We start from the raw sequence: 24,682 nt of genomic DNA, 5'->3' as shown, positions 1-24,682 counted from the left end.
ATGAAACTGTTACATATGTGGAGAGGGCCTAGTTCCATCCCTTACATATTCTCTGGTTCACAGTTCAGTCTCTATGAGTTACTATGGGATCAGATTAGTTGAATCTGTAGGTTATCTTGTGGTGTTCTTGACCACAGTGGCTACTTCAACCCTTCCTCTGCCTCTTCCACAAAATTCCCCAAGCCTCTTTATCTGTTTCCAGAGATGGTGGGTGCAGTCTCTCTCTAATGATAGTTATGCTAGACCCCTGTCTGCAAGTGTAGAAGAATATCGTTAATTGTGTGGGGGTGGGGGTTCCCTCTCATGGCATGGGTCTCAACTGGGCTACTCATTATTTGGTCCTTTCCACAAATTCTACTTCATCTTTTATCTTGAAAATCTTAAAAACAGGAAAAATTGTGGGTCTAAACTTTTGTGGCTGGGTTGTTATATCAGTCTCTCCATTGGAAGTCTTGCCTGGTTACAGGAGATGGCCAGTTCAGACTCCACATCCCCCATTTCTAAGAATCTTAGCTACAGCCAACCTAAAAGATTCCTGGGGGTTTCCATTGTCCTAGGTTTCTAATTCTTCCTAGAGATCGTCATACCTTCAATCCAGGTACTGCTATGAAGAGAGGTGTGCAAGTTTCCTTGTAGTATGGTGGAGCATCATTTACATATATGCCCAGGAATGGTTCAACTGGGTCCTGAGGTAGATATATTTCCAATTTTCAGAGAAACCATCAAGTTGATTTCCAATGTGGTAGTACAAATTTGCACTGCCACCAGCAACTGTGTTCTCCTTGGCACACTATTTCATCAGCATGAGCTGTCCATTTGTTTTTTGACCTTAGCCATTCTGAGGGCTGGAAGATCTCAGAGTACTTTAGATTTGCATTTCCCTGATGATGATGACTATGGCTGGAAATGCAGGGCTTTTCAGGCAATGTGTATGCTAGGCTTCCCTGTTTCAAAGACCACAAGCAACCAGGACACATGAGACTGTTTAGAAAGCTGAGTGAATCACACAAAGATTAACAACAGATCCAGAACATGTACCAGGCTTGATGACACACTCAGTTCAATTTATCACATAACTGTCACGCTGCCTACACAGTTACTGTGATTTCTGACAAACAAATCAAAATTACCTCGTGGAATTTCCTGTATACACAGAGCTGGCCCTGAAATTTGTTCTACCTCATAGGGAAACAAGCCATGAAAACAGACAGGTATACTTAAGAAACTCCTGATTCCTGGTTGACTCTGCTGCTTCCAAGATCTGCCATCCGAAGCAGATCTCTGAATGTTTCAAGGACGCTGTTTGCTCAAATCATTGTTAATCTCCACCTTCTGGGGACCTAAAGAAGAGTAGTGGCTTTCAAGAATGGTGGAAATCTTAGTCCTTTCTCAGCCTCTCTGCAAGAATTATCAACCCTAACAGGGTAAATGTAATAAAACAAAGTGAACATTTTCTATTTTCATAATCCACATTAAAATTTGGTGGGAAATCTCAAAAGAGTTCATGATCGCCAGGAGCACCTGGCCACCTTCTCCCCATTGGCTCTTACTGGGTTCTGTTGTCTTGTCTAATCTGAAGAAACAGCCTTGGGTACTCAGATTCTGGATAGTTTGCCCTTCCTTAAATCCTGTGTATGAGCTGTGTCTCCTCTTATGTCTCTGTGTATCAGGCTGAGTATTTAGCAGAGCTGTTTCTAACTCTGCATCACCAGATACCCACAAGAGCTTCTAACCCTCAAAGACAGGTGGTTCTCCAGAGCTCAGATAGTAGATATGACTGTGAAAAACACTCCGACTCATTTGAACAAGCTTCATGCCTAGTTGTACCAAGAGGTATTTGAAGCTCCTCTGCAGCTTCCCCTTCCATTTTAAGGGGGGATGGCTTACAGATTCAGAGGTTCAATCCCAAAATATCAAGGTGGGAACATGGTGGCCTCCAGGAGGGAATGGTACAGGAGAATCTGAGAGTCCTACATCTTCATCTGAAGGCTGCTAATCGAACACTAACTTCCAGGTAGTAAAGTAAGGGTTATTCAGGGTCTTGCCCACACCAATAGTGACACATCTACTCCAACAGGTCCACAGCGTCTTTTAGTGCTACTCAATGGATTAAGCATAGACAAACCATAACAAATATTGATGTAAAAATGCTCAATAAAATTCTCAAAAAATGGAATCTAAGAACACATCACAATGATCATTCATGAGGGTCTACTATGTACCATGCAAGGAATGCAGAAATGATTCAATTTGCAAGAAGTGTGGAACTACATAATTCAGGTTCATAGAATCACAAAATAATTGCAACCTGTCCAGATATTGAATCCTTTATCCTCAGGCTGGTCCTCTTGTCTAAGAGCTGTGGTGGCTACCACTATTCTACTGAGAAAAGCAGAGAAGTTACCTCTGGGTCAGCATCTTATACTTACATCACCCCATGCAGTTAAGTTTCTTCTCAAAGAAACCCCACAACACTGGCTGTTCAATGCATGGGTGAAGGGCCTACTCTTGGACCATCCTGGAGTCTGGTTTGAAAAACACATTGTCTTCATTTCTGTTATCATCTTGACAGATGATGACCTACAGAAGCTCATTAATAATTGCATGACAAAAGAAACATGAAGATACAGAACTGACTAGAGCTAATGAACACCTGCATATCCCATGAAAGATTCTGAGGGAATGCTCTACACGAATGGAACATCTTCATTAAACCTGGAAGAAGATACACAGTGTCTTCAGCAGATAATTACTCCCTTGAGGACACAAGTAATCAGGGCACTGAGTTGGCTGGCCAAAAATTGTCCTGAAGAACAGTAGAAGCCGGGCATGGTGGCACAGCCCTTTAATCTCAGCAATTGGAAGGCAGAGGCAGGGAGATTTCTGAGTTTGAGGCCAGCCTGTTCTACAGAGTGAGTTCCAGGACAGCCAGGCGATATAGAGAAACCCTGTCTCGGAACAAACAAACAAACAAACAAACAAACAAACAACAGTGGATTCTACTGACATTCTGGTCACATACTGTGACCCACTGCTGCCTGAGACTCTATAATATAAACAGGGGAAATAGGGGATGTAAATATATCCAAAGTGTAGCTGAAACCAATGGTTGGTGGTGGACACCAGAGGGAAGAATCACTCTGCCAGGAAATATGGGCAGGTTTCTGGAAACAAACCTTCACCAGACTACCTGACTTATATCCACACTACTTTCTAAGTTGGTCATAACAAGGTATGGTATAACTGGACTTAACAGCCAGGCTCAGTTCCTTTAAGGAACATGTCAGCTTTATAGTAAAATATGTGTAAAGACAGATATTTCTGCCAGAAGTGGGAACATATGAGGGGCCAAACTATGGTCAATTGTGGGAAACTGACTTCACTGATATGTGTCCTGCTGGGGGAGGATAAGAGTCCATGCTTGTTTTTAATGAAACCTTCTATGGGTTTATCCACTAGTCTGAAACTTCTAAAAGAGTAGCTGAAAAGCTCTTAGAGGTACTTGACCAACAATTATACCATGCCCTTTGAATTGTGTCAAACTATATTAGAGCATTCATAGCCAAAAGCTGTCAATAAACACTGAATTATTTATGAATAGATGGAAAAATTCATGGTGCATGCAGACCCCAGAGTTCTGGTCTCATGCAAGTAAAGAAGAGTTCCCTAAGGGAAACTCTACAAAACTCTCACTAGATCTCAGGGAAAGGTGGATGGGCCTCCTCATTACTTTGGGCCTATTGTACCCAACACTGGGAGAGATTCATCCCTATACTCTTTTATTGGAATGCATGACCCATTGCTTTCCAGGCTTAGATATCATCAGCTAGCCAAAATATAACTATTTGTTTATCATTAGCCATGTTCTCCAGTTCTCCATAAAGGCTCTTCATACGACTACCAGAGAGACAGAGTGGACTTCCTACTACCCCACCATCTCCCCAGACACCTTTGAGCCTTGTTGTAGTGATATTCCATAACCGAAGGTGGTAGCCAAAGACAACACAATCAATTTGGAAAGCCTTTGCATGATTTCTCCACTCTTACACCTGCAAGGTTAGGTGGCATTTTACCATGCACTCATCACACCCAGGTCAAGAAGGCAGAAGGCACTGATGTCAATGCCAAAGAGAGCCCTTTCTGAAATTATGGATCCATTAAAATGGAGGTTTCACTGGACCCGAGGCCTTTTCATTGCCTATCCATGCAATTGAGTCTTAGGTATCTTATGAATAAAGGATCATATTCCAACCCCCACGAGACTCAGGCCCAGAACTGGGAACTCAAAAAGGTAGAAACTGGAGAAGTGAGAGCTAATGGGACTACGAAGAAGCAATTCAATGTCCCTGTTGGCCTTTGTTCAAAGATGCCTACTTTGTCTGGTTGTTTTGGAGATAGAGAGAATGTGGGATTTTAGCTTTTGAAGAAGGGACATAAACTTTACAATTTGCCCCGTGGCTGACTTCTTCTATTGCCAAGTACAAGGGCGTTTTCATTGCAAAGAAATGGGGTTGTAAATCAGAGATTTTGTGAAAACCCATGGCTCACTATATTGAAAGAATGTCTCCTATCAAGGCAGTTGCACACTAACACATATAATCCGACATATGTAAAAATAAAGGTGCAGGAGTAGGATTTTGGCCTCTGGGAAACAGAGACACCTGGGTAAATCGACTGCTTGTTACATGAACTGACCCCAGTAGTAGATTTATATTGGAGAAGAATCTCCCTCATAAAAGGATCCTAATGAAGATGAGCTAGCCAAGCCATGGCACTAACAAACTCTACCCATTCAAAGCACTGGACTTGTAATGAAGCAGTTAGAAATCTCTAGCTTTGGAAGGAGAAGTTGCCAAGAGGTATCCCCAGGGACAAAAGAGAGACTCAGGAAAGGGCACCTCAGAAACTGATCAAGATGGGGCAAGCTGGTAAGCCGGTAGGCCATGGAAGTTCCAGGTGACATCATCAGTAGACACTTCTCTATCCAAGAGAACCCTAGAATCTTCTGTGATGTCGCCAGTGTTGTGGTAACCAGAGCAGCTTGTGGGATATTCCTTCAGATACTCATGGGTTCCCAAGCAGGCATGTTGTCCATGCTCCTCAGGGTATTTCAGAGAGAGAATAGAATACACACAGACACCAGACCAAGGCAGAAGGACGCAGGCCGCCCATCATGGTGGGAAAGGGCAAGAAACAACTGGTCATGGAGAAGGCACAGTGAGTCCTGGGCAAGGTTTGGGAAGCTCCCTGAGGGATGTGGGCTTCAGCTGGTCCTTCCAGGAATAGGGATTGTGATCTCGATCCTTCAGATTCCTCAGTGGTAGAACCAGAGTCAAGAGTGTCTGATGATTAGTTTTACAGACAGCCTGGTATTGACAAGCCTGCAGGGGCTTTGCAGAGATCTTAATTTCCCACTGAATGGCAAATTATGCAAAGACCAAGCTCTGTGAGAATAGAAAAGTGTTGTTCTCAGGATTAGTGTTCATGCACTTCATATTAATATAGTTTCCTCTAGGTTACATGAGCATGTGATGCCAAGAACAGAGAAGGCTATTCCCCTGCCTATGAATCAAGGTCTCAGACAGTTTGGTATTGAACGCACATGATGTGGACTGATACACAGTCGGGGTTCCTGTAGTAGTGTATGAGCTCTCATCATGCATTTGAAGAAGACTAGAAAAGTGTTGGCTAGTATGCTAAGAGGTGTGAATGTTGTTGTCAGATATGAGCTGACAATGCTCTCCATTTATTCTTGCCTGGTCCAGCTTATGCATTTCAGGGCTAGGGCGATTACAATAGGAAGTCAGGCATATGTTTAGTGATGGTGGTTGCGAACAGGGACCTATTTGAGTAGCCCAGCTTGAAGTTAGCTATGATGCACTATCAGGGATTCTCAGTGTCTCTACATTTTCCTCTTCCTCAGGCTTCTGTGTGGGAAAAATCATGGTTTCCCTTTCCCTGCCCTATTATCTCTACAAGATTACTAGTGTTTTTATACCTACAGGGTCTGCTGGGGAGGCATCAATCCAAGCCCCCAACATCAATGAGCAGGAGAAGAGACGCGAGAGGTTGGAGAAGCTCAAAAGAGAGCTCCAGAACATAAAAAATGCCAGAGACGAACTTCAGGGAATCCTGGCCAACTACACTAACAAGGATTTAAATGACAGGTAGTCATTATGTCCAGTTCTTTGCTGACTATCTTGGGCCATCCCTGTTAAGCCCAGATTCCCTCATACCACAGGTGGCTATAACTCCAGGCTGTTTACATACCCAAATCAATTTTGCTGATTGGAATTTCGATGCAGAACTTCACGTTCAGATAGGAGTGAGATGGGGTCACAGGCACTTTTGATTCCTCCAAAAGTAATTCAGAGCCTGTGGCATGAATCACAGTCTGGGGATGAAGGTAGTAAGGTGTGAGCTCTCATCCTGCCATTTAAGAAGGTTACACAGGTGGTGTTTGGTGTTATTTGCTAGGTAATGTTTGTTTATAGCCAATCCTTTCCATAATTGACCAGGCGGTAATTTGGGTCCAATTGGTCCTGTCAACAGCTAGAGGGGCCTGTCACATATACTGCCTCTTAGTATGACTGGATTGGCTGCAGTTCATAACGGCTCTCCTCAAATTTGGTTCATTATACTCTCAGATAAAGCCAAATCAATTTATTTGGCATTCAGATTGAGTGTAAGTGTGTTTGTGTGTGTGTGTGTGTGTGTGTGTGTGTGTGTGTGTGTGCGAGCGTATATGTGCGTAAAAGAGAGAGATAGAGACAGAGACAGAGAGAGATACTGTGTGCATGTGAGCCTGTGTGTGCATTTGTGAATGTGTGTGTTCCTGTGTGTGTAGCTTAAGATCTAGAGAGTCTGTGTCATGTGATATATCCTTAGGTTGTGCCTGACTAGATTTCCAGGCAATAACAGTGAGGAAGCCATGGAGGTTCATTTTGAGTAGCACAGAACTTGACATCTATGCTCACCGTGGATGCACATTGGAATCTCCTGATGTGTTATAAAGGCTTTTCCCTGTAGATATGATTATGTCCTTTGGGAATTGATGTAGCAATAGAGCCAAGAATTGGCAATTCCTTGTCTAAAACAAGAAGGAGAATCATACAGATTTAACGTGGACCCAGGCCTGTGACACAGATTCCTGGAAAGTTCTGGGAGAGCTAGTCTATTCTTTCAAACCCCTTCAGGGAGCTGAGGCAGATCAGCACACTGCCTTTACATCCCTGGGCTTACTGGCCCAAGCTGAAGAGTAATAAGTTTAATAAGCACCAAGTGGAACCGGTAACAAGGAGCTAGGTCGAGTGGCATATATGGGGTGGGGTAGTACATGATTCAGCTTGAATTGAAATGATCCTTGTATCCTTAGTTCACGGGACAATTTGTTCCTTGGGCCATGCCCTCCCACAGGATCAACTTTGAGACATTCATGCTTGAGATGCAACATGACCAGGTGATGACTGACCTGAAGAGAATGCCCCAGGACATCAGTGAGGCCTTGTCCAAGTGCAAGCAGTTGACTAAAGAAAATCAGTTCTACTGGTGAGTGACTAACAGGGTCATGACCCAATACCTAGGCACAGGATATGTCTGCAAATCCTTGTCTTTGAACTAAAGTGGGGACTCAGGTTCTATACTGTTAGTCTCTAAACAGGAAGCCTGCCTCCTTCAAACAAGGCACTAAGATTTTAACATCTTGGATCATTTTGGCCAAGTGTGAAGAGTCTGGGAGCCCCTCAAGTCACTGTCCTTTCCAACTAAGTATCCTCAAGATCGAAAAGGTTTCCACCATGATGGAGATCAATAAGCCTTGGGCCTCTTGGGCTCTAAAAGTAGATTCATAGATGGGGTTTCCAGGAGAAACATAGAAAGATTCTGTGATGCTTGGGTCTCTTCACTCCTAGAGAATTTTGCCCTATACCTACAGATGGTTTTTTTATACCACGGACTTAGAAGCACATATAGACCCCATGTTCTTTTCTGAGAGATACATGAGTTACTGTTGGTGTCAGGGTTTTCAAAAGTACCTTGGATCTTCTGGAAAGTGGCAGTCCTCTGATTTTTTCTCCCTCTAAGGCCAATCTGGATACTTGTCTGGGGCTTCCTGGGGATCAGGGCCAATGATCAAGGAATGGTCTTGGAGGAATGGGAGGAAGATGGATGCTTCCTGGATTCACCATGTTTTGTTTGTGGCTCAGCTTCAGGAACTGCCACCTCCTGATTGAATCTAACCTCATCCAGCACAAAGTCAGGATGTTGAGGAAGGAGAATAGACAGCTGCTAAGGGAGCAGATTGCATTGGAAGAATGCAACATAAAAACAAAAACACTATGTAATGAAGGCAGCCAGAAGATCAAAGACCACTATACTAAGTAGCAGCAGGTAGGATGAATGAAGCATCAGGGGCAGAATGCCCTAATGTGTGATCATAAACACAGTCAAGCCTATGTAACCATCCTGCACCTTATCCAGGCTCTCTCCTATTTCTCATCCAGTTTTACACTTCTGTGAACATTTCCAAGATTTTGTGTGGACTTACCCTCTTTTGAAGAAATTGGATTTCTGCCATGCCCCCTCCTCCCCATCCCATTAGGCCACCTCTAGTTTGCCACTCTAGGCAGAGGAGATCCTGGACCCCTGGAGGCAACCCCTTGAGGCTCTAAGGTATGGAGAGGTGCCTCAGGATGCCACTTCCTGAATTATCTAGCAACCAGGTCCTCTGTTCTGCTCTATGGCAACGCAACATGAGGGGCTTGGGCCTGTCCTCTCCTAGGACAAAAGGGCAGGCTCCAATTTTATTGTGTATATGTGTGTGTGTGTGTGTGTGTGTGTGTGTGTGTGTGTGTATGTGTGTGTGTGTGTGTGTGTGTGTGTGTGTGTGTGTGTATGTGTGTGTGTGTGTGTGTGTGTGTGTGTGTGTGTGTGTGTGTGTGTGTGTTGGCTTGGCTGAAAAGATGCAGCATCTTTTCGCTGTCTCCGAGATGAGGTACTAGCATAGAATGGCAGTACCTAAGTAGCCATAAGCATAGCAGGGCTATTGGTTTTTGTTTTTGTTTTTTGTTTTTGTTTTTTGTCTTTTCCTTCATGAGTATCCCCTTTAGATTTCAATGCTTACCCTTGGGAAGAATTGCATGAAGCACACTCTTGCTGATTACAGTATTTTTTAAGTGTGCATGAATTTCCTGTGAGATGATTTCTCTGGGGATTCCCAGATATATGGATTCCCAAGGAGAGCCAAGGAAAGATTCAGCACTCCAGAAATAATAAGAGCCTTCACTTCAAAGTTTGCTAGGCTCCCTAGAAGGCCTCTGTTTAATGTTAGATTCAGACACTGATACACACTTATTTTTCAATATCAAGTATTTAGACTATTGGAGAAATGTGGTGTTTTACTTTAACTCCAGCACAGTGTGTAGTTCACAATTCAGTGTCAAGCAATTTTTTACATTTGAGAAAAACATCCAGACCCAGGTGCTCTCTGCCCTTTCTCCTATGGGGATACAGGAAAGATCTCAGATGAAAGGTCATACTGGATTGTCCTGCTGAGTAAAGCTGGTATTTGCTGGATCGCTGACATGGAAAGATCTCACCAGGCTTTTTTCCTCTTCCTCCCGTAGGTCTGAAATATTCTGCAGAAGCTCAAACAGATCAGAGACCAGGTCAAGATCTTGCTCAGACACAACTGTTCACCAGGAGCACTGGGTGTGCAAAGCAAATTAACCACCATTGCATCTAATCCTTGTAACCATGGCAATCTTGGGCTGCATTTTCTTCTTTTTTGGTTTGCTATGGGTAAAGAGGCCTTTATTTTGTGTAGCCTCTGGTCCAGCAAGTCTGCCTGTTTGGAAGGCTTCAGAGAAGTGCTGAGATACATCAAGATCTGCTCGGCATCCAGGAGGGCTATGAGAATGCCAATTTTGGCTGGACCTGTTGGTGTTCTAGAATTATTTCATGGTGATCAGTCAAGTGAATTTGAAAAACTTTGAGGTATCATCTGTAACATCTCTCATGTTAGCCTTGGAAGGACTAGTCCATCAGCAGAACACCCACCCCAATGAGGCATGCCTATATTCATCCTGAACAGATTATTACCATCAGTGACTGCCTTTGCACTATTTCACCAAGGTCAGCAACAGGCTGTAGGTCTGTGCTGAACATCTGCTGCAAGAGAATGATGCTTAGCTTAATTATTTTGTTTGGTTTTGGTTAGAGTTTTGATTTCTTTGTATCTTTGGTTTTCCTGTGTTTTCATTCAAAGTTTCATTATATATTCATTATCTTTTTGTTACTGTAATTAATTTGCTTTTTGTGCTAAGTCTATATTCTGTATAAACTGACTCCCCACTTTAAGATGTTATTGAATAAAATTAGTGTATTATGGATAAAATATCATCTCTAATTATGTCTATCATAAGGATATTCTGCATTTATGTGTGGTTCATACATAGTCCTGTAACACTAGAAGTTTCAGGCAGGAATGGGACTCTTCAAGTATCATGTTGTTTAGGTTTCATAAGTAGTGCCCAACCAGCCAGAACTCCACAGATAATTGATCTTTTGATGTGGATAATGTGTCAAACTTTGTGGATCCCAATGTCAGGATGAAAAAAGTATCCATCTCTATCTCTATAGTCATAAATTTAGCTACAGTTATTATGTACTCTCCTGTGCATGACCATGTCGGACAAACAAATAAGAAACACAACAGTATTTCTCTAATACATCCCAGTAAATAAAAATATTCACATTGATTAATTGAAGTCTTCTGAATTATAAATAGTCATTTGGATAAAAATGACCTTCAAAGGTCATTTCATAATTGAATGTTTGATACTTACTTCATAGAAATGTTTTAGGAAGAACTAGTAGATATATGGCCTTGCTGGAGGAGTTGTGACACTGGAGGTTGGCATTGAGGATTCAAAAGATTATGCCAGTCCCTGCCTCTGTCTTTGTCACTATCTCTCTGTCTCTGTTGATCTCACTATGTTTCTCTCTTTTTCTCTATATCTCAGTCTATACTCTCTCTGTCTGTCTCTGTCTCTATCTCTGCCTCTGTCTGTCTGTGTGTCTGTCCGTCTGTATCTATTTCTTTCCTCTGCCTCCTCTATATGTATCACATGCAAGTTCATCTACTCCTCTAGTGCCATGATGCCTGTATGCATGCCTGCCTCCCTGCTGCCATGGTTCCCACCTTGACAATCCTGGATCACCCTTTTGTATTGTTGGCCAGCCACAGTTGAATATTTTCTTTATATGTTATCCTGGTCAAGGTGTGTCCTACCAATAAAACAGTGAATAAGAAAGCAAAACAAACTCTTAATCAATGGAAAGATCAGCTAAGAGATGAGAGAGGAACTTCACTAAGTGTACATATGACAGAGAGTTCATTTCTAGACAATCGGATGGTGTTAAAAACTAAACACCAGGAAACCTGCCTGTTAAACATTAAAACATTTTAAATTTAAACATTTCACAATGTTCTATGGCTGTCCATGGTAGAGCACACCTGTAATCCCAGCAGTCAGATGGCAGAGGCAAGAAGAACTGCATGAGCCTCCGCACAGCCTGGTCTATGCACTAGATTCTGGGACAGCAGGGATAAGTAGAGAGTCCCAGTCTCAAACACACTCCCTTCTAATGTTCTGTCAAACCGAACAGAATCTTCAAAGAAGAGAAAGAAATGGATCATAGATATGTATTTAAATGTTTAATATCCTTCTTCATCAGAAAAATGCAAATTAAAATAGTTTTAACTTTGTATCTTACTGCACTCAGAATGGCTATTACCAGTAGACTAAATGATCACAACTGATGGCATGAGTGTGGGGTAAGAGAGTATATATTCACATGTACAGTCATTATGAAAAACAGGAGAAATGTTCTGGAAAACATTGCTAGAGATAGATCTTCCATAAGAACCAGCTGTACTATTTGTGGTGGTTTGAATAAGAAGAACCCTTATAGGCTCATAGATTTGAATACTTGATCAACAGGGTATAGCACTCTTTGATGGTATTTGGAGCTGTGGCCTTGTTGTGGGGGTGGGCATTAAAGTTTCAAAAGCCCAGCTCAGGGCCAGTATCCCTGCTTCCTGCAGATCCAGATCCAGAACTCTCAGCTACTTCTCCAACACCATGTCTGCCTCTGCATGATTCTGTTAAGACAAAAATGTACTAAAGTTCTGAAATGGTAAGCAGGCCCCCATTTAAATGCTCTCGTTAAAAGGACCTATCATGGTCCTGATGTCTCTTTCTAGCAAGAGAACACAGACTCAGACACTATTTCAGAGCATATAGCCAAAGGCATTATCCTAAGACAGAGACCTTGGTGTGCTCATGTTCCTTGCTGCTATATTCACAATAGTCAGGAAATCAAAACAACCCAGATGTAATATAACTGATGAAAGGATAATGAATATATGGTGCATATACACAATGGTAATGAACTGTGACAATATAAATGAAATTTACAGGGATAAGTAGAGAGATCCATTAGGATGGAGACATGAATAATCTTTCTGAGTGATATAACCCACACCCAAAGAGAAAAAAACCACATGATGTGTCTTATGTGGATGGCAACATCGAATGTCTAGAGATGTGCATTTAAACTGCAGTATCCATAGAAGGTAATGCACTAGTGTTGGGTTATAGGAGGATATTTCAAGAAAATAATAGAACACATAATTTGTGAAGGAGAAAAAGGAAAACAGTAGGACAGAGTGAGGTAAATGTCTTGGGAGATTGCAGAGGAGTGTGGTGGCTTGAATATGGGAGTGGTACTGTTAGGAGTTGTGGCCTTGTTAGAAACATTGTGTCAGTGTGGAGGGTAGGCACTGAGACCCGCATACTAAACATATGTCCTGGTGTTTCCTCATATCAATAAATCTCAGACTAAGACCTGGGACAGTAGACTACCATGTCCAGAATTTGGTAAAGTCGAGTGGGTTGGAAGTCCCAGACCCACAGTAGATGGCAAAAGTGTCACCTGCTTCCTACCAGGCCTCTTTCATGGGACCAAAATCTCTATATAGGAACATGGCCTGTGGTTATTTAGAAGAGAATAGGGTTCTCCCTGCTAATGAGGTAATAGACGATGGTAGGGTTCAGTCAATAAGCTTCCCTTCCTGGACATTCCTTCCTCAGAAGTTACTTAACTTCTAGTCTAACCTTAAGACATGTTATGCTTTCATTTCCATGAAAAGCAATAAACAGTTTACAACCAAAGACTGTTTCTCTCATCAAACCAACTGTGGTTACATGGAGAAAAAGCCTTTGCCTACAGAGCCTTGCCATCTAAGTCTCCAACAGAAGGCCCCTCAATACTCCTGGGCTAGTCACCTCTGAGCTAATCCAGAATTCCCCATTCCCTGATTTCAGGGCTAGTTCTCAGTCTGCTGGCCTCCTCCATGCTCAGCTTCTCTGAGACTTCTAGAAGTGACTGCATGTCTAAGATTCTGAGAACCCCTTGCCCTGTTATCCTTGTAGGCCAGCAGGGTCAAACCTGCTGTGAACTCTCTGCACCCCAGCACTGTCTGGATGTCCAGGATTTTGTGGGTCCCTGTCCCCAGACTCCTAAACATAGGCCTGTGGAATTCAGAACAATATACTACCCAATGAAAAGCCCAGGGACAAGTTTGGGTTATCTTGTTTGGGGTTGGTCATCATTGAGTCTCATACACTCTCCCCAATCATTAAAGACTGATGCCATTGCTCTTCCTTCCTTTCTGGAAGATAATGGTAAGAACACATTGCTGAAGAAGATGGTATCTGGCACAGGTATCAATTCAGGCATCTATCTCAGTATTTTCTGTGTGTTGAGAACATATTTATTATTCTTTTGCAGTTACTTGGAGATATTTGGCCCATTGTAACCCACCAAATTTCTATAGAAGTGATAATCCCTTGGTAGCCGAGATTGCAACTCCCTGTGTTCCATCACCCTCCCAACTTCTGTCTTAAGATCTGGCAACTGTTATTCTATTTTCAGCTTCTCTAAGTGAGCTAAACTAAAGAGGGAGCCCAGGGCCTCATGCATACCAAGCAGCAAACACTGCAGGAGAATACACTACACTTCACCAAAACACACTGCACCACACCACACCACACTACACTAGAGCACCCACAGTCCTCCTGTTTCTCTGAGATCAACTTACTTTCTTAGCCCTTTCTCAGCCTTCCTGCATGGATTATCTGCCAAGACAAGGTGAATGTAATAAACCAAAGTGAACATTTTCTACTTTCATAATCCACATTGAAATTTGCTGTGAACTCTGTGCAGAGTACAGAGACAAGGAAAGACTTCCCCCTCTTCCCCTATGTATTCAACATAGTCTTTGACATTTTAGCCAGAGCAATCAGGCAAAAATGCCGATCAAAGTGATACAAATTTGAAGGGAGGAATTCAAGACACTACAATTTGAGGAGTATGGGATATTATACATAAGTGAGCCCCCAAAAAATCCAGGAGAGAACTCCTACAGCTGATAAACCACTTCAGCAAAGTCAATGGATACAAAATTAACTCGAACAATCCAGGAACTTTCCTCTACTCAAAGGATAATTATACTGAGGAAGAGATTTTTTAAAACTACATACTTCACAATAGTCACAAACAATATCTTGGTGTGACTCGAACAAAGCAAGGGAAAGATCTGAATGACAAGAACATTAAGTCTCTGCACAAAGAAATCAAAGAAGACCGTAGAAGATGGAAAAATCTCCCATGGTCATTGATGAGCAGGATTAATATAGTAAAAAACGTCCATCTTGCCAAAAGCAATCTACGGATTCAATGCAATCCCCATCACAATTCCAACTCATTCCTTCACAAGATAGAAAAAGAAATGCTCAAATTTATCTGGAATAACATAAATCCCAGTATGGCAAAAACTATTCCTAACAATAAAAGAATGGCTCGGGAAATCACCATCTCTGATCTCAAAATATACCACAGGGCAATAGTGATAAAAATGTCATGTTTCTGGTATAGAGAGACAAGTAGACCGACAGAATAGAATTAAAGACCTAGAAATGAACCTACACTCATATGGTCACTTGGTCTTTGTCAAAGGAGCCAAAACCATCCAGTGGATAAAAGACAGCATTTTCAACAATTGGTGCTTGTTCAACTGGCAGTCTGCATATAGAAGAATGCAAATTGATGTATTCTTATCTCCTTGTACAAAGCTCTAGTCCAAGTCACTCAAGGACCTCCACATAAAACAAGATACACTGAATCTAATACAAGAGAGAGCAGTAAAGAACCTCAAACACATTGTCACAGGGGAAATGTTCCTGTACAGGACACCAATGACTCATGCTGTAGGACCAAAACAGTGTCAAATGGGACCCCATAAAATTGAAAAGCTTTGTAAGTCAAAGGAAGCTGTCAAAAGGACAAAATTGCACACATATATAGGGAAAACTTCTGTACCAACCCTACATCTGATAGAGGGCTAATATCCAAAATATAAAAAGAACTCAAGAAGTTACACTCCAGAGATCCTAATAACCCTATTAAAGAATGAGGTACAGAGCTAAACAGAAAATTCTCAACTGAGGAATCTTGAATGGAGGAGATGTACTTAAGAAATGTTCAACATCTCTAGTCATCAGGGAAATGCAAATCAAAATGACCCTAAGTTTCCACTTCACAGCACCCAGATGGGCCAAGAACAAAAGTCAGCTGAAAGGTGATTCTGGCGAGAATGTGAAGAAAGAAGGACATTGCTCCATTCCTGCGGGGACTGCAAGTTGGAAAAACCACTTTGGAGATCAATCTGGCAATTCCTGAGAAAGTTGGAAATGGTTCTACCTCAAATACAGGTATACCACCATGGTACATATACCCAAAAGATTCTCCAATATATTAAAAGGACATATGCACCACTATGTTCATAGCAGCCTTATTTATAATGACCAGACGCTGAAAACAACACAGATGTCCCTCACAGAAGAATGGATACAGAAAATATGGTACATTGTACAGAAATACTACTCAGCTTTTAAAAACATTACTTCATGAAATTCAAAGGCCAATGTTTGGAAGTTGAAATATCATCCTGAGTGTGGTATCCTAGTCACAAAAGGATACACATGGTATGTAGTTATTGATAAATGGAAATTGGTCAAAAAATGTGTGGAATGCCCACAATACAATTTACAGACAACGGGAACCCGAAGAAGAAGGAAGATCACACCAGAGTGTGAATGCTACAGTTCTACTCAGAAGGGGGAAGCAAAGAATGTTTGGAAGTAGGAGGAGAGAAGGATCTGGGAGGGAGAGAAGAGTAGGAGGTAAAGGGGGTTCTGGTTCAGATATGGGAGGAGATGGGGAAGAACTACGGAGGGAAAGTCATTTGAAAGGAGGTCTGTACCCATTGGGGAGGAGGAACTGTGTGTAGCCACTAAAGAGTCTCAGATGCCAGGGACCCAAGAGATTCCCAGAAACCAACAGGGAGGACATTAGCCTAAATACCAAACAAAGGGGAAGTAGGAACTATACAGACCATATTTATTGGATAAGCATGGCAACCTTTGAAGGGTGGGGCTACCCAACCACCTCAAAAGTATTAATCCAGAATTCCTTCTCTCAAAAGGAAATGCAGGGATAAAGAAAGGAGCAGAGCTTGAAGGAATGGCCATCCAGAGACTGCCCCAACTTGGGATCCATTCCATCTGGAGACACCATACCCAGTCACTATTGCTGATGTCAAGAAATCTGATGCTGTCAGGAGCCTGTTTTCTTTCTTTCTTTCTTTCTTCCTTTCTTTCTTCCTTTCTTTCTTTCTTTCTTTCTTTCTTTCTTTCTTTCTTTCTTTCTTTTCCTTTCTTTCTTTCTTTCTTTCTTTCTTTCTTCCTCTCTCTCTCTCTCTCTCTCTCTCTCTCTCTCTCTCTCTCTCTCTCTCTCCCTCTCTCCCTCCCTCCCTCCCTCCCTCCCTCCCTCCCTCCCTTCCCACTTCTCCTTTTTTCTCACAGGTGGAAGAACATTTTTGTTCCTTTTCCCTAATCACAGTGTAAAAATGATAGATACAAGTTAGGATTATGTAGGATTTTGGGTAATCAGGAGATGACTCAGTACATCAGTATATAGCAATGGTTGTCAACCTTCCTAATGCTGCAGCAAATCTTTTATGTACTTCTTCATGTTTTGGTGATACTCCCGCCCCCATATCATGTAATTATTGCAAGGCTACTTCATAAATGTGACTTTTGGTTTTGGTGTCTGTTGAAATGCTATGCATGCAGCCAAACATGAGACCGAGCGAGGGGACCCAGATTGTGAAATGAGGACAAGGACTGAAGGAACAGAAGGGGCTTGCAACCCCATAAGTAAAACAACAAAATCAACCAAACAGAGCCTCGCAAAACTCACATGCACTAAACCACCAAGCACATAGTACATGAGGGGATATCCAGAGTTCCAGCTGGATACGTAGTAAAGGAATGCCTTATCTGGCATCAATGGGAGGGAATGCCCTTGGTCCTGTACAGGCATGATGATCCAGGGTTGGGCAATGCTAGGGCACTGAGGCACGAGTGTTTGGACGAGGGGGTATAGGAGGACCCTCATACATAGAGGCAATGCTAGAAGTAGAGGGGATGGGGTTTTTGGAGGGGGAACTGAGAAGGAGGATAACATTTGGGATGGAAATACATAAGAAAATCAATAAAGAAAAAGTAAAAATAAAGGTATAAAAATCAAAAATGGGGCAACCCTGGAGAACAACAACTTACAAAAAACATCAGGGTCTACAGATGCAAGCCTCACGAACAGAACATAGAAAAGAGAATCACCGGCAAAGGAAATACCATAGATGATATTAATAGATGATATTAAAAAGTCACTCAAAGAATATACAGAGTAAAAAATTCCTAACTCAAAACATCTAGCTAATGCAGGACACAATAAAAAGAACAAAACTAAGAATAATGGAAAAAGAAGTGGGTGAGGGATAACAGTTCAAAGACCCAGAAAACATCTTCAACAATATGCTTTTTAAAAGTCCTTAACCTAAAGACAGAGATGGCCTTAAATTTACAAGAAACCTACAACACACCAAATCATTTGGACCAATACAGAAAATCATCCTATCACATATTAAACAAAAGTATAAATGTACAGAATAAAGAAAAAATATTACAATCTCTAAGAAAAGAAAGTCAACTAACATATAAAGAAAGACCTATGAGAATTACATTTACATGTCACCAGAAATGGTAATATCTAAAAGATCTTGGACAAATGTCTTTCAGACTCTAAGAGAACACAAAAGCCAGCCTTGGCTACTATACCCAGAAAATTCTTTATGACCATAGTTGGAGAAAATAAGATATTCTGCGACAAAAACAAATTCCAACAATATCTTTCCACTAATTCCGCACTATAGAGGATACTAGAAGCAAAATTCCAACAGATTGAGTGTAATTATACCCAGGAAAACACAAGAAATGAATAATCTCACAAGAGCCCCAAAGAAAGGGAAAAGCATGTTGTCTCCATTCCCTGCCCTATTATCTCTACGAGTTTACGAGTGTTTGTCAACCTACATGGTCTGTTGGAAAGGCATCACCCCAAGCCTCCACCACCATTAAGCAGAAGCAGAGAATGAAGAGGATGGAGAAGCTCAAAAGGGATCTCCAGAAGATCAAAAATGAGAGAGATGGACTCCAGGGAATCCTAGCCAATTACACTAACAAGGAATTGAACAACTGGGAGTCATTATGCCCAGTTCTTTGCTGACTGTCTTGGGCCCTCTCTGTTAACCTCAGATTCCCTCATTTCACAGTAGCCTACAACAACAGGCTGTCCACACATCCAAATTCATTTTGCTGAATGGATTTTCAACACAGAACTTCAAGTTCAGATAGTCGTGAAATGGGACTCAGGAAATTTGATTTCTCCAAAGGTAAATCAGAGCCTGTGGTATGAATTACTGTCTGGGCATAAGGGTTGTAGTGTGTGAGCCCTAATCCTGCATTGTAAGAATCCTATACAGGTATAAGTTTTGGGGAGATGCAAAGTACACTGTGTTTATGGCCAATCACGTTTGCAGTTGACCTGGAAGTAATTTGGGTTCAACAGGTCCTGTCAACAGCTGGAGGGGCCTGGTCCCACATACTGTCTCTCAGTATAACTGGATTGGCCATAGTTCATCACTGTTTTTATCAAATTTTATTCACTATACTATCAGATAATGTGTGTTCATTTGGCATTCTGATTGTGTTTGATTATGAGGGGGGTGTCAATGTATGTGTGTGTGTGTGTGTTCCACTTAAGAGCTGGAGTGTCTGTATAGTATGCTGGGGCCTGGAATTTTGCTTGATAGTTTCCAGCCAAAAATAGTGAAGACAGAGGGAGCCTCACTTTGAGGTGCACAGCATATGAGCTCTGAGCTCACCTTAGGTGCACACTGGAAATGTAGTATCCTATATATACTGATTATGCCCTTTGGGAGTTTATGTAGCAACAGAAGCAAGTATTGACAATTCCTTGTCTACAAACAGATATGTCATCACAGGTTTTAGGTGGATCCAGGACTATGGCACAGGTTTCTGGAAAGTTCTTGGAGAGCTAGTCTATTTTTCATGCCCCTTTTGGGAAATAAAGTAGGTCAAATCCCTGCCTTTACTTCCCTGCCTCTAATAAAGTAGGTCAAATCCCTGCCTTTACTTCCCTGCCTCTACTGACCCCAGGCAAAGAGTAATAAGTTTGATAAGCTCCAAGTGGAACTGGTAACATGGAGCAATGTTGTGGCATATATGTGTTGGGGTAGGCCACGATTCAGCTTGAATTAACATGATCCTTGGATCCTTAGTTCATGGGATTATTTGTTCATTGGGCCATGCCCTCCCACAAAATCAAAATTAGGACATTCATGCTCAAGATGTAACATGACCACGTGATGACTGACCTGAAGAGAATGCCCCAGGACATCAGTGAGGCCTTGTACAAGTACAAGGAGTTGACTAAAGAAAATCAATTCTACTGGTGAGTGACTAACAGGGTCGTGATTCAAGCACTAGGCACAGGATATGTCTGCCCATCCTTGTCTTTGAACCAAAGTAGGGGCTCAATTTATATACTGTTTGCCTCTAAACCAGAAGCCTGGCTCCTTCAAAGCAAGGCTCTAGGATTTTTACCTCTTAAAGTCATTTTGGCCAAGTGTGAAGAGTCTGTGAGCAACTCAAATCATTGTCCTTTCCAACAAAGTATATTTGAATGTAGATACATAGATAAGGTTTCCATGGGACACCTAAAAAGACTATATGTTGGTTGAGTCTCTTCTCTTCTCCTGGAGAAGGTCTGCCTTCTACCTACAGGTGATTTTTAAATAACATGAACATATAAGCACACATGTGTTCCAGGTCCTCTTGAGAGATATTAAGTCACTGTTAGTGTCACAGTTTACAGATGTACCTCGGCTTCTGAAATATGGCTGTCCTCTGGATTTGACCTCTCTCAATGTGATGCTCCGTTGCCAGTCTAGACAGTTGTCTGGGCTAACTGGGCACCAGGGCACATTGTGGCAGGGATGGTCCTTGGAGGAGTGGGAGGAAGATGGATGCTGACTTGTGTAATCATTTGTTTGTTTGTGACTCGGCATCGGGCACTGCCACCTCCAGAGTGAATCTAACCATCTCCAGCACAAAGTCAGGATGTTATGGAAGGAGAACAGATAGTTGCTAGAGGAGCAGATTGCACTAGAAAATGCTCCAACGAATCAAAGAGGCTGTGTAAAGAAGACAGCCTGAAGACCAATGACCTATGTACCAAGCAGCTGCAGGTAGGGTGCATAAATCATGAGGAGAAGGTTGCAGTCATGTCTAACCTTAAACAGAGTCAAGCCTAAGCAACCATCCTGTACCTTATCCATGCTCTCTCCTATGTCTCATCCAGTTGTTCATTTCTGTGATCATTTCCAAGACTTTATGTGCAGTTATCCTCCTTCAAGAAACTACATATTTGGGAAGTAAACAATCATGCTCAACTAAAAGCTGCATTTCCTTATGATAGATAGGTTGAACACATAGTAGACAAGTACATGCCAGTATGCTAAATGAGTTCCATGTGCTTGCCTCCATTGTAGTAGCACAGAATGTTGATTGATGAAGTCAGAGCTTCAGCTCATTTGCTTCTGAGGGTTCATGTGAGATCACAGGCAGTACAAAATTTGCAAGTATTAGATCCCAGTGTAATTGCCATATGAGAGGAAATCATTGCCTTTTGTGTGTTTGTGTGTTGGGGGTGCTTGTATGCTTTCTCTCCCCTTTCCCTGCATTGCAAGATGTTCTCATCACTCTGCCTAGATCTTGGCTCACACTGAAAGAGCCTGAGCAGGTACTTGTCAGGACTGTTTTATGTCAGTGTTGCTAGAGTTCTTTCCTAGAGCTTATATTCTGGAGCTGACTAGATCAACAGGGATGTGAGAAAGGCTTCTCTCAGGCTGAGTGTTGGTGTGACAGATGTGAGGCTTCAAGAATGAAATTTCACTAACACTTTCAACCTAGTCTAAGAAATGTGCCTCATAAGTAGTGTTAGTGCCCAAGGGATGGATAGCAGAGTCGAGTGTCTCACATTAAACATAGCCTTCCATAGTCCCCATTCAACTGTTTGTCTACCATCCATTGTTATCTCCTCATAATTTTCTACTCACTTATGATTTTTGGACAGAGAGAGTGACAGGTACATATATATATACAGAGAGAGAGAGAGAGAGAGAGAGAGAGAGAGAGAGAGAGAGAATGTGTTTGGGTGTGGCATAAGCATGTGTGTACCAATATGTATCTTGGTGGGTGTGTTGAAAGTCCAGTTATTTATGTAAGGTTTTGTTTAGTTTTTCTTTTTTGTTTTATTTGTTTGTTTGTTTGTTTATTGGGATAGCAGGTTTTTGTTTGTTTGTTTGTTTGTTTGTTTGTTCAGCCTTTCTGTAACATATTCCCTAGAAACCAGGTCTGTCACTGAACCTGAGACTTCCTGTTTTGTTTAAGCTGTCTGACCAGCATCTTTGAATCTTCTGTCACCTCCCAGGCAGAGATCTTTGTATGGTTTGGTCTCAATTAATTGTTATGAGGTTCAATTTCTCATAGCTAGGAAGATCATGGTGTTATTTTCTATAATTTTATACAGGCATTTTAGTGTTTTGGGGTTTTTTTATTTATTTGTTTTTTTAAATGCCAATTCATTAACAAGGAGGAAGACAATGCTGTCTGCTTCAGGTGTCAGACACACAACTTGACTCACTGTGCCTTCTCATGAGTTTTATCTCATCATGATGGAAACTTAAGAAAATGGAGGTAGGGAGGGAATAGACCAGAGGTGGTCTTACCCAAGAAACCTGGGCTACATGTTATCCACAGTAGAGTGTTTCAACAATTAATACCTTTCTAAACCAAGAGAAACCATGTTGCCAACACTTAAAAGTGAATGAAAACATAGATAGTCCAACCCACCTTTTCCAAATCTTACCATGTGACCTCAGATATCCCTTCCTAGTCCTTCCCTCATTCATTACCACTTCCAGACCCTGGGTTTGGAGGCCCACCCATGTGACAAAAAATCGCAAAGCAGGCATGGTACCTTTAGAATACGAGTATGATATGGGGCACATAAGGAGCGCTCAAAAACAGCTAGCTGAAGATATGAGACAAAACGGGGCTCCAAGGATTTCGATGTTCTTATTGAAAGAACACTTAGGAACCTAAAACAACAGCCTATCCTTCTAAGATGGGAGGATGGGGCTCTTGGAGGTCAGGGGGCAGGAGTCCAGGCACCCTGGAGTCACAAAAGATGGTTCCCTGGCCTGGTGGGAATGCATTGGTGTTGGTTGAGGGACCACAGAAGCCAACTTACCTGGATTATCATGGCTTTCCATCCACTGGTCCTCAGACTCCAGTGGCCCTGGGATCAAGCTTCTTTGTGAAGTTCCACTTCTGTGTCTGTCTTCTGCTTCAGGGCCTTCACAAAGCACTCTTTCTCTTGCCATCTCATGGATGCTGGCAGGGATCACAGGTGATACTCAGACCCCTGTGTCAGGAGGTGAGGACACCAGGCAAGATGTGACCTTCATGGCCACTTCCAATCCAGCCACATGCTCTTGTCCTCCTCCCAGTTGGTCACTGCTAGGTTTCCTTTCTAGGCAGAGGAGTTCCTGGACCCCTGACAGCAACCCCTTCCAGCTCTATGGTATGGAGAGGTGACACAGGATGTCACTTCCGGAATTATCTAGGAACCAGGTCCTCCAATCTTCTCTATGGCAGCTATCTCAGAGCAGAGCTTCTCGGGCCCAATAGGACAGAAGGACAGTCTCCAGCTTTATTGTTTTCTAATTAAACTCTTTAGTAATAAAAAGTTAAACATGTTAATCATTTTAAAAATAAAACTTAGACTCCTTTGCCTTCATTGCACTAAGATAAACCCCTGGAATCTAATGAGTGTCTAACTGGTTTCACCAAGTGGATTCATGGAATCCAACACTGCATCCTTTTGCTGATATTGTTTTCTTGAGTCTATCATAGAAATAACTTTGCTTCTGTACAGATTCCCTCTCATTGTTTTGCAGAGTGCTGCATTTAAGTAAAATCAAGGCATGTTAAGTCACTAACCTCTTTTTGGCTGACATTATTAACTTGTGTGTGTGTGTGTGTGTGTGTGTGTGTGTGTGTGTGTGTGTGTGTTTGTGCTTGGGCGCGCCCAAGCGTGCACTCACACAACTGTGTATTTAAATTGGGTATTTTCTTTACTCACATTATCCTGTTTCCTGGTTTCCCCTCATAAAAAAAAAAAAACCTCCCCCAATTCCCTTTCCACTCCCCTTCTTACCAACCTACCCACTCCTGGTTCCTGGCCTGGCATTATATCGCATGAACTGTAATGTGTCGAATTGCAGCTACTGGATAATATCTATGGCTAACTGTTTTTATTGGTGCTAGAGAGTCTTATGAGAAGTAGCTAAGCTAGGTTTAGAGAGCAGAATATATTTCACCTTGGAGCTTGCTGGAGGATGTTCTTCTGAACTCTCTTTTTTAGAACCTTGAATCTTGTGTGGACCTACTTGTGTGTGCAGAGGACCCATTTGTCTGTTTTATATCATACTTGTAGAAGCAGCAAATATCTGCATGGAAAAAGTTCCTGACCAGGAAATCAGCACAGGCCCAGGCAGCACAAGTTGGGTTAATTTAAGAATCGATTACACAGCTCAGGTCCCAATACTTCCTCAGTTGTCAGGAAATGTGCTGTATTATAGCAGTGTTTTTATTGGTGTGTGTGTGTTTGCGTGTGTGTGTGTATGTTTGTGTGTGTATGTGGTTTTACCCAGGTGTTTGTGTGCATGTTTATGTGTCATATTTGTGTAATGGTAGCTGCTTCTTTTAGGTACAAGTATATAGTACTGTTCATTCATGTATTCTTTTCTTTTATGTATGTGTGCATGTATATGTGAAGGCACGTATTCTTGTGTCTCTGTACACATATGTATGAATTTGTTTGTATATATTCACATAGTCACTTGGTGAGCAAACACCTTAAATGATATAATAGAGGACAACTTAAAAGAGAAAAGTACTCTGTCAGTTCATTTTGCATTGGGGAAACAGTTCTTCATCATGCCTGTCCACCTAGCTCACTAGAACAAATGAAGACAAACATGGTATAAAGTCAGAATTTGAAGGGT

The 24,682-nt window shown here is 41.9% G+C and overlaps 1 protein-coding gene and 1 long non-coding RNA gene across 3 annotated transcripts; one reads left to right on the top strand and one right to left on the bottom strand.

Moving 5' to 3' along the window:
* The first annotated feature begins 5,018 nt into the window (after window positions 1-5,018).
* Window positions 5,019-10,393, top strand: Gm3072 (predicted gene 3072). 2 transcript variants are annotated; one of them, NM_001378433.1, is made up of 5 exons: window positions 5,019-5,217; window positions 6,005-6,167; window positions 7,417-7,548; window positions 8,205-8,388; window positions 9,624-10,393. In NM_001378433.1, exons 1-4 carry the CDS (start codon window positions 5,067-5,069, stop codon window positions 8,380-8,382), a joined length of 624 nt encoding a protein of 207 aa, NP_001365362.1. In that variant the 5' UTR covers window positions 5,019-5,066; the 3' UTR covers window positions 8,383-8,388; window positions 9,624-10,393. The 2 variants fall into 2 exon arrangements, with proteins under 2 accessions (NP_001365362.1, NP_001365363.1); NM_001378434.1 differs by lacking the exon at window positions 8,205-8,388.
* Gm46479 lies at window positions 9,284-23,201 on the bottom strand. Its single transcript, XR_001781413.1, has 2 exons — window positions 22,864-23,201; window positions 9,284-9,635 (listed from the first exon to the last, which is right to left on the bottom strand). It is a non-coding gene; the product is annotated as a predicted gene, 46479 (long non-coding RNA).
* Window positions 23,202-24,682: the final 1,481 nt, after the last annotated feature.

Source organism: Mus musculus, chromosome 14 (genome assembly GCF_000001635.26).
Source record: "Mus musculus strain C57BL/6J chromosome 14, GRCm38.p6 C57BL/6J".
Taxonomy (NCBI): Eukaryota; Metazoa; Chordata; class Mammalia; order Rodentia; family Muridae; genus Mus; species Mus musculus.
This window is presented reverse-complemented; position numbering and strand designations above follow the sequence as displayed.

What these genes read in the sequence shown, in the direction of transcription:
- Gm3072 (NM_001378433.1), top strand. Translation starts at nt 5,067, where the DNA reads ATGGGTTCCCAAGCAGGCATGTTGTCCATGCTCCTCAGGGTATTTCAG. An exon ending in AACAAGGATTTAAATGACAG is followed by an intron (nt 6,168 to 7,416) that starts GTAGTCATTATG and finishes GCCCTCCCACAG; the next exon opens with GATCAACTTTGAGACATTCA. An exon ending in AAAGAAAATCAGTTCTACTG is followed by an intron (nt 7,549 to 8,204) that starts GTGAGTGACTAA and finishes TTTGTGGCTCAG; the next exon opens with CTTCAGGAACTGCCACCTCC.